General features: G+C 42.6%; 1 protein-coding gene across 4 annotated transcripts in view; it reads left to right on the forward strand.

The window, feature by feature from the left end:
• The first annotated feature begins 10,512 nt into the window (after window positions 1-10,512).
• The window catches only part of DPY19L3 (dpy-19 like C-mannosyltransferase 3), a 73,339-nt gene continuing 68,330 nt past the window's right edge, over window positions 10,513-15,521 (forward strand). The window contains exons 1-4 of one of the 4 annotated variants that reach the window (XM_058529064.1): window positions 10,513-10,621; window positions 11,932-12,072; window positions 12,262-12,403; window positions 14,910-15,043. In XM_058529064.1, the coding sequence (XP_058385047.1) occupies window positions 12,301-12,403; window positions 14,910-15,043 (237 nt within the window). In that variant the 5' untranslated portion in view covers window positions 10,513-10,621; window positions 11,932-12,072; window positions 12,262-12,300. Of the gene's footprint in view, window positions 10,622-11,931; window positions 12,073-12,261; window positions 12,404-14,909; window positions 15,044-15,521 lie in introns of those variants that run through there. The other 3 variants (XM_058529066.1, XM_058529065.1, XM_058529067.1) reach the window with 3 other exon arrangements.

Below are 15,521 nucleotides of genomic sequence, written 5' to 3' on the forward strand. Positions count from 1 at the left end.
TACAGCCCGTATCCATAATTTATGACTTTAACCTAACTCACCATTTCATCATCTCTGCTATTTTAAAGCCAGACACAATTTGTTTAAAATAACAATGCACTATTAAATAACAAATAATGCTTCTCTAGAGTGTTGTCTTGTTTTCCTTCTGACACCCTCACATGTTGATGGAACCCTCCCTGCTTCACCCCTTCAGTGCTGTGGGCACTGCAACTGACGATATGGTCACACCACCTGAGTATCTGCCTGTGGTGCAAGGTAACCACGGTAGTTAATCCACTCACTGGGGTGACAACTGACTTGAATAATCCAGGATATAAAGAAAAGAGTCTTCGATGCACCTCTTTATAATCAATGAATAGCTTGTCTGAGTCTAAAGCCAAATTCACGGGTCAGGTGGAGGTTGTAGTTGGCTTTGGTGTAGAACTGTTCTGTTGTAGAACTGTTGGTGTAGAACTTAGCTCTAAACTGGCAGAGCTAGGAAAGTCACAGTACGGTCCTATATAGAGTCCTTCCAAATCAATCAGCAAAGATGTAAAATGAACGTTTTTGGCCCTATAAATTCTTAGAGAAGTTTTCTGTTTTTAATTGTTGCCATATAATAGGCTTCCTTGGGTAAGTATATCTATCAGAATCCAAATGACTGTAAGATGCTCAATTGAACCATTTCCAGAGTCCTAGATGTGCAGCAAAATCCAGTCTGTATACTGTGTTGGGAGACTGTAGACTTCATTTTTCTGGTGGTACATTAATATACCATATCTAGTTTTCTCATTTGAACCATAAAGTGTAAGATTATGACATATTTGGTTTTATCTACTGACTTTTTGTGTTTGTGTGAGAAAGATTAGCCCTGAGCTAACATCTGATGCCAGTCCTCCTTTTTTTACCCCCCCTCAGGAAGATTGGCCCTGGGCTAACATCCGTGCCCATCTTCCTCTACTTTACATGGGATGCTGCCACAGCATGGCTTGACAAGCAGTGCATCAGTGCACGCCCAGGATCCGAACCTGCGAACCCTGGGCCGCCAAAGCGGAGGGCGTGCACTTAACCGCTATGCCACTGGGCCGGCCTCCATGACTTTTGTTCCCAATAATGGGTAATCACTGTTTAAATTGTTTGCCTTACAAAAGTAGATTATAGATCTTCCTTTGAATTAAGAAGTTGAGGGGCTGGCCCAGTGGCATAGTGGTTAAGTTTAAAGCTCTCCACTTTGGTGGCCCAGGGTTCGTGGGTTCAGATCCCAGGTTCTGACCTACACCACTCATCAAGCCATGCTGTGGTGGTGTCCTACATACAAAATAGAGGAAGACTTGCACAGATGTTAACTCACGGCCACTCTTCCTCAAGCAAAAAGAGGAAGATTGGCAACAGATATTAGGGCCAATCTTCCTCAACAAAAAAATAAGTTTAATTTTGGGCATCGTTAGATAAATTCTTACCATTATATAACGAAATCCTCAAATGTTGGTGTCACTTTGCTTCCTAACTCAGCCACATTTACACCAGTTGTGTCATTTAATCCAGATAGGAAAGGCACCATTCAGTAACAATTTGCAAAACTGAATGCAATACCGGTACTTCCATATGGTAATACTGAGGCACAAGGGGACTTCGTGTGAGGACATTACATGGTAGGTAGGTAGAGTTTTATTTACATGCATCTGAAAATAACGAATCTTTAACCATGAGCTCAGTCAAACCCAACTATTTCATCTGATTTTATCCTTTGTTAAAAGGAAAAATAGGGGCCAGCCCAGTGGTGCAAGCAGTTAAGCGCACGCACCCTCTGCGGCGGCCCAGGTTCGCCAGGTGGGATCCCGGGCGCGCACTGACACACTGCTTGTCAAGCCATGCTGTGGCGGCATCCCATATAAAGTGGAGGAAGATAGGCATGGATGTTAGCCCAGGGCCAGTCTTCCTCAGCAAAAAGAGGAGGATTGGCAGATGTTAGCTCAGGGCCAATCTTCCTCACAAAAAAAAAAAAAGGAAAAATAAGAAGAATACTTATAACTATCCATGTCATTGCCACTGATATCAGTAATAATAAAATGTTTTTTTAATTATTAATAAAGTGTGTCATCTTAAATGTGTATGCAATGGAAAACTGTGACCTGAAGGGACCCTCAGCAAAATAAAACAGGTGATTCATTTTTCAGGTCTTTTATTAGTATCTAATAGCGGCATTTAAGGGCTTACTGTCACTATAGTGCACATCTCCAGATTTCTGCTTTCTCTACTTGTCATTTTATTAATTTTAGTCTCCATATTTCAGAAATAATGTGGCTACATTTTACTGAAATAGGCACGTCAATCCACATCTTGCTCTTTTTGTTTATATCTGCAGTCCTACTTAAATTCAGTATTTCCAACCACAAAAGGTGTTAGAAAATTCTATTTCAGGCTTAGGAGAAAAAGTACGGTAGGAGTGGTTCAAATCTTAAGCTGCATTTATTTCTGATCTTCTACCGCTAACATTCTACAAAAAAGTGTTATGCTGAAATAATTAAATAATCGTAGGGAACCGGTGGTTTCAAGGTTGTCTTCATATTCTAAGCCCTTCTCCATATGGAGCCTGAGAACACAGTTGGTGAGGTCCTGCCTTTCTATAATGATACTGGAGTCCATGCAAAGTATCACCCTGTAGGTTAAAACTCTAAAATAAGACTCTTCAGAATCTGCCCAGCTGGAGCAACCCTGTGCTCAGTGTGCACGTGCTGATCAAGAGGCTCCAGTGTACCGTGTTACAGTGTTTAAAACTTTCTAATAGCAGAGGAAAAAAAGGGTGTGAATCTTCCTAATGGGAAGCACTCACCATGTCCCATGGGAAGCAAAGTGAGGCCGAGCCTGGTGCACAGCCACCAGAGCCGCACACGGACTGGGTATTGCCCCCTCAGCTGGTTTGGAACATAGTTTGGCTAAAGTTTTTTAACCTAAGTTCAGTTATTTCTTCTATTTTCTGAAATGCAAAACAGACAGTGTAACACCGACCTCATAGGGTTACGTGGATTAAACGAGATCGTCTATGAAATACCTAGTCAAGTCTGACATGGTTCTGGATGGTGCCTGGTCCCAAGCCCTGTGACTTGGAGTAAGGCATTCAGCCTTTCTTGAGCCTTGGTTTCTTCATCAGTAAAACAGATGGTAATACTTCAACCTTGTAGGGCTGCTGTGAAGATGAGCAACCATGTATATGAAGGGCCTGGCCAACTAGGAGCTGAAACTGTGGTTGCTGTCACAGTTTGATCTTAATTGTGAGGGGGGTAAAATTAAACTGCCTTTATAAATCATGTATCAGAGCTTCTTGTTACCACCTTGGAAAGGAACCTAAAAACCATGCTGGTTTGTATTCCGAGGAAGGATACTCAAAACAAAATATCCTATCCCTTAAAATATACAAAAAAAAGACACACCTGGTTTATCAGTACCTAGAATATTGTATACAATTCATTGTCACATCTAAAAAGATAACAGTCCAGGAGAAAGTGTTAGAACATTACCCTGTTACTATCATATTAAGTTCATATAATCATTCTCTTATACCTATAAACTGCCATTAAGGACTATGTGCGAATGGCCTGTTCCCTAAATAAGCTGATGGGCCGGCTGCATTGGCAAAACTTAGGCCCCAGGAGAGAGAACCGTATTTAGGATTGTATGCACTCAGTGTAATCAGCCGCTGACTATAATGGGAACGAGTGCAATGCACCAGACTATCTGGGAAAGGTGGAAGTTCTTGGAGACAGTAAGAAATGGCCTGTCTCACACTGCAAGGCTCGCACATGTTAAGTCAGTGTTCTAAACATCTCACAAGGACGGTTTCATCTGCAGGACTCTGGTGCAGAGCGATCCTAATTCTGAACTGTACCTGCAGGCCGGTCCCAATGCCAGCCTCTCCATGTGGGTATTGTCCTATGGGCCTGGGGTGTAGCTTTCCTAGTTCCACCACGAGGCTTTTGATCAGGTAGGAAAATGGCAGAAGTGGCCAAGATAACCGTATCAGCACTTGTGTTTAACCATTATCCACTGATGTAACTTACTCCCTAAAAAATTAAATGGAACAAGAGAGCTTCATAGCCATATTTGCAGCTATAAGTTATACCTTACAAAACAAAAATGGATATGTATAGAAGCGAGATACAAAGAGGAAAACAAAACCTTCGAACAGTAACGCTGGTTTTGTGTAAATAGCTGCACCCTTTTAATACCTTGGATTAGACACCCTATGGGTGTTTTTGAAATTCAAGAAGACACGAGATCTTACCTACACAGCAATTTACACTTACATAGCACCTTTCAGCTAATTTACTCAAACACTTAGCAAGCATTTCCTAACTGCATTTCTAAATGCCCCCAAGCAAGCTCTTCTAGTAAAACCTATCCAGTAAAATTAAATTTCCAGTTTTAAAAAAATAAATCTATGTTTTGCCATAAAGTAGGGGGGAAAATTAAAACTAGGGAATCTGCATTTAGTAACCGATCAGGTAGTTTTTACATTGATTTTGGACCCTTTACTAATACTAATAACTGAATTACTCCAGTTCTGCTGCTCAGTCGTAAGCTATTCCCACATTAGCTTTATCAAAGAACTCTTAGCTTGTGCTTACAGTTTGTGATCATCAAAGAAACAAGACTAATAGTGTGCATGAAAATACATTCAATCTTGACCCTGAAAAGAAAGTACTTTTCCCATGGGTTGTGGCAGACACTGCCAGTTGTTCCCCAACGTCTACTCCTCTCTTCCACGGTGGTAGAATTTTTAGCTGGGCACATAAAAGCCAGGCCATTTCCCAGTCTCCCTTATAGCTGGGCGAAGCCACATGACCAAGTTATGGCTCATGGGATATGAGTAGAAGTGATACATGGAACTCTAGGTTGTGCCCCTAAAATTAAGAGGGGTCCCATCCCCTTCCCTTCTCTTTTCTGCTGTTATGTGAACGTGGTGATGAGCCATTCCTGATTACAGGAACAAGTGTGACACCCTGATGACAGCAGAGCAATGAGACAGAAAGACTCTGGGGTCCCTGACACTGCAACTGGACTGCTTACATGGGAGAAAGAAATGTCTTGTTTAAGCCAGTTTCTTGAGGTGTTGTTTCAGCAGCCCCACCTGTATCCTAATTAATACTGAATCCTCAGCCGTTATTTCTAGTCTGTCTCTCCCCTCCTCCATCTATGTATATTGAAAATCCATTAAAAGGAAAAGTATACCTTCAGGATTTGGGCAGCACTCCAACCACCAAAACTTAATCTATATCAGTGTTTCAACACTTTTTCCATTATCACCCCCCTAAGGAGCCTTTTTTAGACATTGTTTTCCTAATCAACCTCTCCCCATGAAATTTGGATACCTTAGATATACTGTATATCTGTGCTTTATATACATAAAAAAGGGTTTTTTTTCAATCCCCAATTTTCTCCCTCCTGGGGATATCACCATGGAGAATGCATGCTCTTACATAGATGAACTGGTTGACGATAGTTCTGGGGAGAGAAAGATACTACAAACATCATCTCCTGGTATCTTGACTGAAAATTCAAAAGGTCATCAAGAGATGGTGATTACTGACCTCTCAGAGGTGGCTGTATGTTCCTCCGTCATGTGGGGATCACTAAACTACAGAATCCACCCAGTATAGTCTCCACACAGCTGTTGGGGTCTTTTCAGTCCTACTAGCTTTCAGGCCTGGACAGTTGGGGTCAAACTCGTGAATTCTTACGCATAAGGAGTCCTTCAGGCTAGCTTATCAGTATCCATAGGTGGACTCAGGAAGGTTTGAGGGGAGCACTTCATAAGTGTTAGTGAAAATCCAGCCCAGTGCTCGTAGATTAGCCATAATTTAAGGCATGATAAAATATCTGAATCTGAGAGTGTTAGAAACATACACATTTCTGGCTGAAAGTCCTACTTCATCCCAGACCAGAGAATACGCTGTGGCATCTGTTAGTAGGAAAAGGCTCCTTCTAGGATTTTCGGACACCTGTTGTGTATACGCCTGTTTTGCAGAGAACGACATTACAGCAGTCCAAAGGAACAAACTGGAAAGACCAGCCAAGGCCACTGGATCGTGGACTAGAACAGCCAACATCTAGGAATCATCACATTTGGCAAAAAGTTTATGTAATAAAGCATCATCATCTGCTCTAATTGAATAACTTGACTATTCGTGTCCTCATTCAAAAATATACAACAGTTATTCTAACCATGGAAATGAAAAAGGAAGGTGTAGGTGGGGTCAACAGACAAGCAGAGGTAAGGGGAGTAGCAGGTGTTAAGGAGAAAAATGAAACAAAATTGATAATGTTTAAACACTTTGTTAACTTTATTTAATAGAGTCCTTGAATAACTCTGCCTATGCTAATCTGCCTATACCTTGCACTGTTCTAAACCACTACAAATCTAGTTCATAAAAAGTTGATCAAAGGAAGAGAAAAAAATACAATATTTCATAATGCCTTTTCTTAAGAATCTCACAGGGAAGGAGCCATATACTGACAAATATTTTAAAAGAGGGAAGGACGACTCGAATGTAATGTTAATTCCTGTGCAACTCTGGAATGATCTGTGAGCACTGAGGAAACTGATCCCTAGGACTTAGCATGGGTCCCCTAAAACCAAGCATGCCAAACCAGGCTCAGAAGAATGCCATAGCCACCCCCTATGTCTGCGGTCTCTGACATGGAGCGTACCAGGAGTGTCTAAAACAATCCAGTGGGATACAGGCAGAAGATATTAGGATTTCCATTCGTATTTACTTTACCTAAATATATGTAAGTGTGTGTATACATATAAATGGATGTATACACACAGAGACAAAAATTTTTGTGTGATAAAGGTGTGAGATCAAAAAGTTTGGAGACCACTATTCTGTCATCAAGACAGCAGAAAAGCCAACCCTCGTGGACAAGGTGGCAAAATATGAAGTGGATGAAAATACTGTTGGAAAAATATACGTAGTGGGCCAAATTGTCTTCAACTGAATACATGTTCCTGTAAGAGAAAACTTGGTAGTGTAAGGATCTCATTTCTCCCAAAGATTTCTATACATTTTATACAATTTTAGCAAAAAAAAATGTCCATGGATTCTTTTTTGGAAACTAGCAAATGATTATAAAGTTTATCTGAGCAAATAAATATACAAAACTTGCCAAGACATGTTTAAAAGACATATAATGAAGGGGCAATTGCTCTCCCAAATATCAAAGCATTCTAGAAAGAAACAGTAATTAAAAATATGTCAAACTGTTGCATACTAGTTCTTTTTTAAAATCATTTAAACATAATAGTGAGTTTACAAATACGCCATATACATATAGGAATTAGTATGTAATACAGATAATATAAATCAGTAGGGTAAGAATTACGTTGAAAAAAATTGACTATCCAATTAGAAAGAAATTGTCAGATGTCTATCTCACCCCATATTAAAAAGATGCAATATTTTTAAAAAGTAGAAGAAAATATTTTTAAATTTTTACAGTCTTGGGATGGGAAAGGTTTTCCTAAGCATGACAGAAAAACCCAGAAGCTATAAAGGAAAGATGACAGATTTGACAATGTAAAAATGGAAAATTGCTGCACAGGAAAAAGACACATACGCAGTACACAATAATGAGACAATATCTGCAAGGTATATGACAAAAATTAATATCCATAATCTATAAATAATCCCTTCATATCAAGATTAAATCGATTACTGGCCAAAGAACACAAAAAGACAAATCATAGAAAAAGAAATACAAACAGCCAATAAACTCCCGATGGAACCGTCTCGACCTCAATAATACATTTAAAATGATACATCATTTGTCACCTAAGACTGGCAAAGATTAAAAGTATACATTCTTGGCAAGGACATGGAGAAATGAGCACCATAATACACGTTGGTGGAAATGTAAATTAATAGATTTTTAACCTTTTTGGAATGTAGTTTGCCAATGTTTATCATAATTTAAATTATGAGTTCTAGCAATTCTATTTCTAGAAATATATCCTAAAGAGTTGCATAAATATAAGGATGTTCTCTACAGCATTGCTTGTAATGGGATAAAACTAGAAACAACCTAAATGTCCAATGAGAGAGGAACAGTTAAATAAATTATGATAATCCATACAGAGGATTATTACTGTATTGATTCCCTATCATTGTATAACAAAATTACCCGAAAACTTAGTGGCTTAAAACAACAATAAACATTTGTTATCCTTATTGTTTCTGTGTCAGCTATTTGGGAGTGGCATAGACGGGCAGTTCTGGCTCAGGATCTCTCGTGAGGATGTAGCCGTCTGACGGCTGACCTGCAGCTGGCAGATCCTCCTCCGAGGTGGCTCACTCACGTGGCTGGCAACGTAGTGCTGGTTCTAAGAGTGTTCCTACTACTAAGCCAAGCAATTTAAAACTGAACAAACATTGTACATCAGATAGGAAAAAGCCAATAGAGGAGAGCTCTCTCCCTTGGCCCCAAGGCAAGACACTTTTATGGGAAGAATGTAAACAGCATTAATGACTTCTGGCGCAGTGCTTCTCAAAGTGTGATGTACACACAAATAACCTGGGGATCTGCATTACAATGCAGATTATGTCTCAGTGGGTCTTAGGGAGAGCCTGAGATCCTGCATTTCTAAGAAGGTCCCAGATGATGCCGATACTTCTAGTCCACAGACCACATTCTGAGTAGCAAGGTTCTGCTGTGGTTCTCCAACTTACTGAGCATAGAATCACATGGAGAACTTCTTAAAACAGGTTACGGGGCCCCCACCCCTACAGATTATGATTCAGTTGGTCTGGGATAGGACCTGATAATTTGCATTTCTAACAAGCTCCCAGTGATAGTGATGCTGCAGGTCCCCAGACCACACTTTGAGTCGCACTGTTCTAGAGGACCACAGCTTAACTATTGCGGGCCCCAAAACAGGAAAAGCCAGAGTCCATTTGGGTTTAAAACATAATGCAAAACAAGAAGTATTCCTGTATACCACTGCAGTCACAGGCCATGATCAGAGTTCATTAGGGAGCTCCTTATCCATCACCCCCAGGGTTGCTGTATCAGAACTAAGGACTTATTCCTGACTTATTCATTCCGAAGACTTACTCTCAGCAGTGGAGGCCAACTTCTTATAAGTGTCAAAGTTTTATCTTGCTTAATAAAGCCACTTCATGGTAAAACAAACGAGCAGCTGCTAATGAGTACTATTTCCCTTACTCAAGGGATGCATGTTTCACCACCGACACATTTTTCCCCCAAGTGAGAATTTCAGAAAAAACTCTATACAGTAAAAGGGGGGAAATCCTATTTAAGGAAGAATAAATTCACACATGTATTTATTAAGCACACAAATGTATTTTATGTAAGCCATCTTAACGTGAAAGATTATAAATATACAGTCCCTGCTCTCAGGCCTATAAGATTAAAGAAAGAAGACACCAACAGTCATGTTGAAACATGACAAATGCCATCTGAAAAAAACAGCTGACATTTATTTTTATTAAAGCCACCCAGCAGATACCTCCATCCATTGGCACAGAATGTGTGCTTGTCATTAACAGCAACAGACACCCAAAGGAGGAGGAAAATATCCAACAGGGGTGACTAGGAAAGGCCCCCTGGATGCAGTAATTTCGTGTTGGAATTAGAGGATGGGCAATCTTTTCACAGGTGGAGGACCCAGAGGACTACTGCTTTACAAAAATCAGTTAGCACGTGGTTTGAGTATCTGCTGACAAAAGGCTTTCTTTCTCTACTGCTTTTCGCAGTGCAGTTAAGAAAAACATCCAGATACGCAGCGCAGTACCCGCCCTCAAAACAGGCTTCACTCTAGTTGGGAGACGAACTAACACAGGAGGCTAAGACGACACAGGAGCACATTCCTGAAGACAAAACTAAGAAGAAAACAGCGCCCCCACCCCAACACTAGAGGGGAGTCTGGAGATGCGAAAGTACCTCTCGGGTACTCTCGTGGCATCAGGAAGACTCCAAGCGCAGATGAGCGGAACTGGAGCTTGGGGTCTGCCCAGACCGGGCAGGGGGCGCGCCAGGCCTGGCAACGCGGGAAGCTGGGAGATGTCCGAGTGGCCGGACCGCTTCCGTCCATCTTGCCCTTACCGGCCCTCCGCATCCACCAGCACAGGGGCCGCTGCGGGGCCGCCGCTCCCGGCACCCTTGCTCGGAGCCGGGCCCTCCTCCCCGGAGCCGCACCTCTCGCTCTGGCCAGCGGGTGGCGGGCGTCAGCGTGGGCCACGCCGGCCTCGTGGCCCCGCGAACCGCGGCCGAAACCCCACGGCTCTGCTCCTGGCCCCAGAGCGGCCGGACGCGGGGGGCGGCGCCGGCCCGCGAGCGGAAGTGCGCCGCTTCCTTCCGGCCGGCGCCGCACGAGACGGGGCGGGGGCTCGCGCTGACGGACGGCTCCCGGGACCTATGGGCGCGGCCGCCGCGGCGCGCCCCTTCCTGGGGGCCGCTGACGCCCCCAGCCCCCATTTCCAGGGTGTCGCACGAAGCGCCGCGGCTGTCGGGTGTCCCTCTCCCGCGGCTGGTTGCGGGCGGGTGTGCGGTCCCCGGCGCCCCTGCGCGGCCGGCCTCCTGCCCCGCCCGGAGCCGCGCTCGAGGACGGCTGAGGCCGCAGGTCTGTGGCTGCGCGTCGGCCCCGGGCGGGCGGGCGGCGCGAGGGCACGCGCGGGCGCCGGGCTTCGGCGGCGGGCCTCCGGGTGGCCGCGGGCGGGCGGCGCTGCGCCCTGCCTGGCGCGTGCCGCGGGATCCGCCGCGACCACCGAAGGCCCGCGGGCGGGGCGCCGGCCCGGCCCCTGCGGCGTCTCGGGTGCCCGGGTGGGTCGGGGCGCACGCTCGTCCGCCCGAGATGCGGCGGCCGGGAAGTTTGCCGAGGGCGGGGCCTGGCCGCTCTCCGGCCTCCGCGGCCGCGCGGCTTGCTGGGGCGCTGGACAAGTGCCGAAGTTCCCCGGCCGCCGGCCCTGGGCGTCTGTGGGGACCCGGCGCGGCGGGGCTGGGCGCGGAGGCAGGCTGAGGGACGCGCCCAGTCTCTCTTGTGACGGAAGAAAGCGTCGCTGTCATTGTCCTTTACAAACGTTTAGACGGCATTCCTTCTAAATTGATGGGGAAACTTTTGTTTCGTAGTTCGTGCGAGGATCGCGGTGCCTGACACGTAGTTGGCACGTAAATATTTGTTGCCCTTGCGTCTTAACGTGTTAGAGTGTATCCCTTGTGGGGTTTTTACAACTCCTCTCCGAGCCCTTAGAAAGAGCATGATTCTAGGATGAGGTGATTTGGGGATAAAGCATCTCTGGCGGTACGAGTTGGCGACACTGCTTTGCTGTCGCGCTGCTCCCGAGTCTCCATTTCGGTGCTGGTAGTTGTCTGTTTTGCTTTTCACTTCTGTTTGAATGAATGAATAAGTAAATTGTATAATGTTGGTTGGTTGGTTTTCTGTAGAGCAAGGTGTTTACTTTTAGGAATTAATAAGCTGCTCGAACAGTCGTGTCCAGCAACTGATCGTATTTAATAAAGAATTAGTAAAACGCTGTTCGTTATTCAGAGGAGCGAGGCAAGCTGTTCCAGGGGACTGAGCCGGCTTACTCACTGCCGCCGCTCCCCCGCCTCCCACGGGCTGCTTCCAAACCAGGCTCCTGCTCCCCCGCTCCTCCCACTGCCGCCCCTCCCGGGGATCGCAGCCGCCCTGGTGGGCACGCCCCCGCTGCCACCGTCCCCGCGGAGGCAGAGGTCTGAAGCTGCCCTTGTGAGTTGTTTTCAAGAGCACAGGTATTAAAATTCAGATCCCTGAGACTAAACAGTATTTCAGGTCTTCAGCATCAGGCCGTCAACAGAATTACTACTGAATACCTGTCACGTGGCATGGAACTAGAGAAAATAATGTAAAACTATGTGAATGTGACAGATTGCATTGTAATTGCTATGGCTCAGGAACGGAAAAGATCAGCAGGAGCTGGTGCGTGAAAGAAAGTGCTTTCTGGAAGAAGGGCAGCAGGAGCTTGTCTGGGAAGCTCACCTGTATTCCTGACTCTTGATAGTTGGCGATAGAACAGGCACTTTGTAAATATAATTGTAAGTAAATAGTTGAATTGTGTCTTGAGAGTAGCTTTGAAGGCTGGTTAAGATTTGGTGGGAAAATGGGAGGGCATGCTAAGCAAGGGAAGTCAGCTCAGCACACCTAAGCTCAGATGAGCACAGGGTGTATTGGGGAGAGAGGGTACTGACATAGGGATGGGGGCCTTACTTCTGTGTTGTTTGTAGGAGTGGTTGGAAGAACAATGCATGTAAGTCTTTGACACCATGATATCCATCAGGCAAAGAAAAGGAGTAAAAACCACAGAAGTTTCTGAGGATTTTGCAGCACAAGAAGAAAATGTGAAGTTGGAAAATAAATTGCCATCTGGTAGGTGCTTTAAATTAAAGCTGCGTTTTGGATTGCTTTATATTAATGTATCATTCTCCAATGGGGTAAAAATTCTGTGAGACCTAGCAGTTGAGGAAACTTGTTCTAATACCCTGATATTTAGTTTTACACATGATTTGATTGCAGTTTGATACTGGTTTAACAGCTATGATATGAGGTGAAAGAGCTCTGATATGATATGAGGTGAAAGAGCTCTGATCAGAAGCCCTTGTTTCTCAGCTGTCTGTACAGTAGGTTACGGTTATGCCAATCTGGTCCTTTGACTTTCTAGAATAATGCTTTCCCCCACCATTCAGGTTTTAGTCTGTTTCTAATTTTTCTGGTTTGTGTATGCTGTTCACACTAGATAGCCTTACCTTGGATGAGTTTTTCATTTCATTAAAGTAGTGAAAGATGAATCAAACATTTTTCTTATTCTTTATTTTCAGTCAAATTCCTGAAATTTTCTCCTTGGTTTTTTTTTGTGTGTGGGAAAAGTTATTACATTTGGTAAGTTGTTTATATAATGCTGAAGGCTCTTGCTAAGCCATACAACAAAGGGAATTAATTACCAACTTCTTGCCTTCAGAGTGCTCTTAACTAAGCTGCATCAAGATTTCTAAAAGTAAGCATGAAAAAGTCCGTGTTCAGCAGCCATTTGGGATATCTGACACAATTTACATTAGTTGCAGCCATGTTAATTCTTACCACCCAGAGCTAGAAAAAGAATTTGGGGGAACAGTTTTATAAGATAAAAGTGATCTGGGTTGAGAAGTTATGCCATCCAGCGCAACTACGTATTAGCAATTTTAGACAAGACAGTACTTTCTGAAGACCTTATACAGTGCAAATTCAAGTTTGCTTTGTTCAATTAAGACATAACTTTTTTGGGGGGTGGGGGAAGATTAGCCCTGAGCTAACATCTGTTGCCAGTCCTCTTTTTGCTGAGGAAAATTGGCCTTGGGCTAACATTAGTGCCTATCTTCCTCTATGTGTGGGACGCCTGCCACAGCATGGCCTGATAAGCAGTTTGTAGATCCACACCTGGGATCCCAACCTGTGAACCCCAGGCCACTGAAGTGGAGCACACGAACTTAACCACTACGCCACTGGGCCGGCCCCAATTAAGACATAACTTTGAGGATTGTTCATTTTGCCAAAGCAGTATTTATTCGTGTAAGAAAAAAACCTGAAAACTAAAGAAAAGCAAAAAAGAAGGAAAAGATACTCCCGCAAACCCACCCATCCTGAGACTGCCACCCATGACTCTTTATTTTGCTGTCTAAATGTTGTTCTCTGCACGTGATTACCTACAAGCATTCATATGTGGTTTTACAAAATTGGTATCCTATATGCTCTTTTGTAACTTGCCATATTTCTCTTATTTTGTTATGAACATATCAAAAGTCAGTCAATATATTTTAAAAATATTGTCAATGTATAGTCATTGTGTGGCTATAGCATAATTTATTTAATTCCTTATTGAATATTTAGATGGTTTTTAACCTTTTACCTATACATACAGAACTGTGATAAATATCCTTGTGGCCAAATGTTTATTTCAAACTTTAATTATTTCTTTGGGGTATATGCCTAGATTTAGAATTACTGGTCAGATGGTGTGCTCATTTTGATGTCTTTTACTTCCTATTGCCATGTTGGATTCCAGAAAGGTACCAATTTATTCTTCTACCAGCAGTGTTTGGAAAGTGACTATTTTTTGTACCCTTATCAAAACAGAGTATTACCATTTTTAAGCTGTCAAATTGGCCAGCATTTTAGAAGTTACAGCTCATTGTTTTGATTTGCATTCCTTTAATACTAATGAATTTGGACATTTTTTCCTAAGTTTATTGACCATTTTTTCTTCTGTGTATTGCCTGTTCATGTCTTTAATCCATTTCCTACTGGAATATTTATTGTTTTTTATTATCTTGAAAGTATTTATCCTATATTAAGGATATTTAAGCTTTCTTATATGTGATATATATTTTTTTCCTAATTTATATGTCCTTTAACTTGAGTTATTATGGATTTTTTTTTCCTATGGGTTTTGAAATATTAAGTAATCAAGTGTTTTAGTAGCTTTTAATGAATAAACCACAAATTATAACTAGATAATCCAGAAGGCTGTTTATATTCTAGACATGTAACCCATTTATTCCTCCATTTAACAAACCTCATAGTTAAACTATAGTTATTAAACTGTGCCAAACACAGCCCTAGATACAAAGATGAATAAGACAACGTACTTGTTCTCAAGAAGCTCACATTCTACTTGGCAAAATGGACAAGTGAAAAATTAGATACAGTGGGGTGAAAACTGTAATAAAAGTATGAAAACAGGTCTGTGGAATCACAGATAGGAGCCCCTCATGGTCTGCTGGGACAGAGAAAGCTTCACCAGTGACAAGCAGCTGGAACTTAGCACGCGTCGTAGTCTGAAGTAGAACTGTTAAATTCTAAATTCTTTATGGACTTATTTATCTGTTTTGTTTTTCTAAAGGTTGTACCAATAGAAGATTATGGAAGATTCTGTCATTTATGGTTGGAGGAACAGTTGCCCTTTGCATTGGACTTCTTACATCTGTCTACCTGGCCACTTTACATGAAAATGATTTATGGTTTTCTAATATTAAGGTATGGGGTTTCTGTGACCATTGTGTGATTCGCTCATCATGTCTCTAGTAGTTAGCCATATAGAGGAATGACCAAGACAATGCAATGACCAAGACAATGCAGCTTTGCTGTAAAGAATCCAATCTCTTAAAAGATATGGCTGTAGAGTAAAGGGACTTTGTTAGTTTAAGGTAACATCAGAATTTTTATAATCAAGTGAGTTTCCTCATTTTCATTAATTTCAATTATGCAGCAGTTGCTGTAAACCAGTATTTTTCAAACTGTGGATTGTGAAGTTTGTACAGTAGGTCATGAGTAACATTTTTCTTTTATAAAAAGTCAAATACAAGAGAATACCATCCCGTATACTAGGGTTGAGAATTATTTGTGGAACTTTAATTGTATGTATGTATATTCAAATTGAGTCACAATATAAAACTTCTTTTTCTCTTGGGTACAGTTGAAAAAAAAGAAAGAAAGAAAATAGCCGCTGCTCTAA

This window comes from Diceros bicornis, chromosome 34 (genome assembly GCF_020826845.1).
Source record: "Diceros bicornis minor isolate mBicDic1 chromosome 34, mDicBic1.mat.cur, whole genome shotgun sequence".
NCBI lineage: Eukaryota > Metazoa > Chordata > Mammalia > Perissodactyla > Rhinocerotidae > Diceros > Diceros bicornis.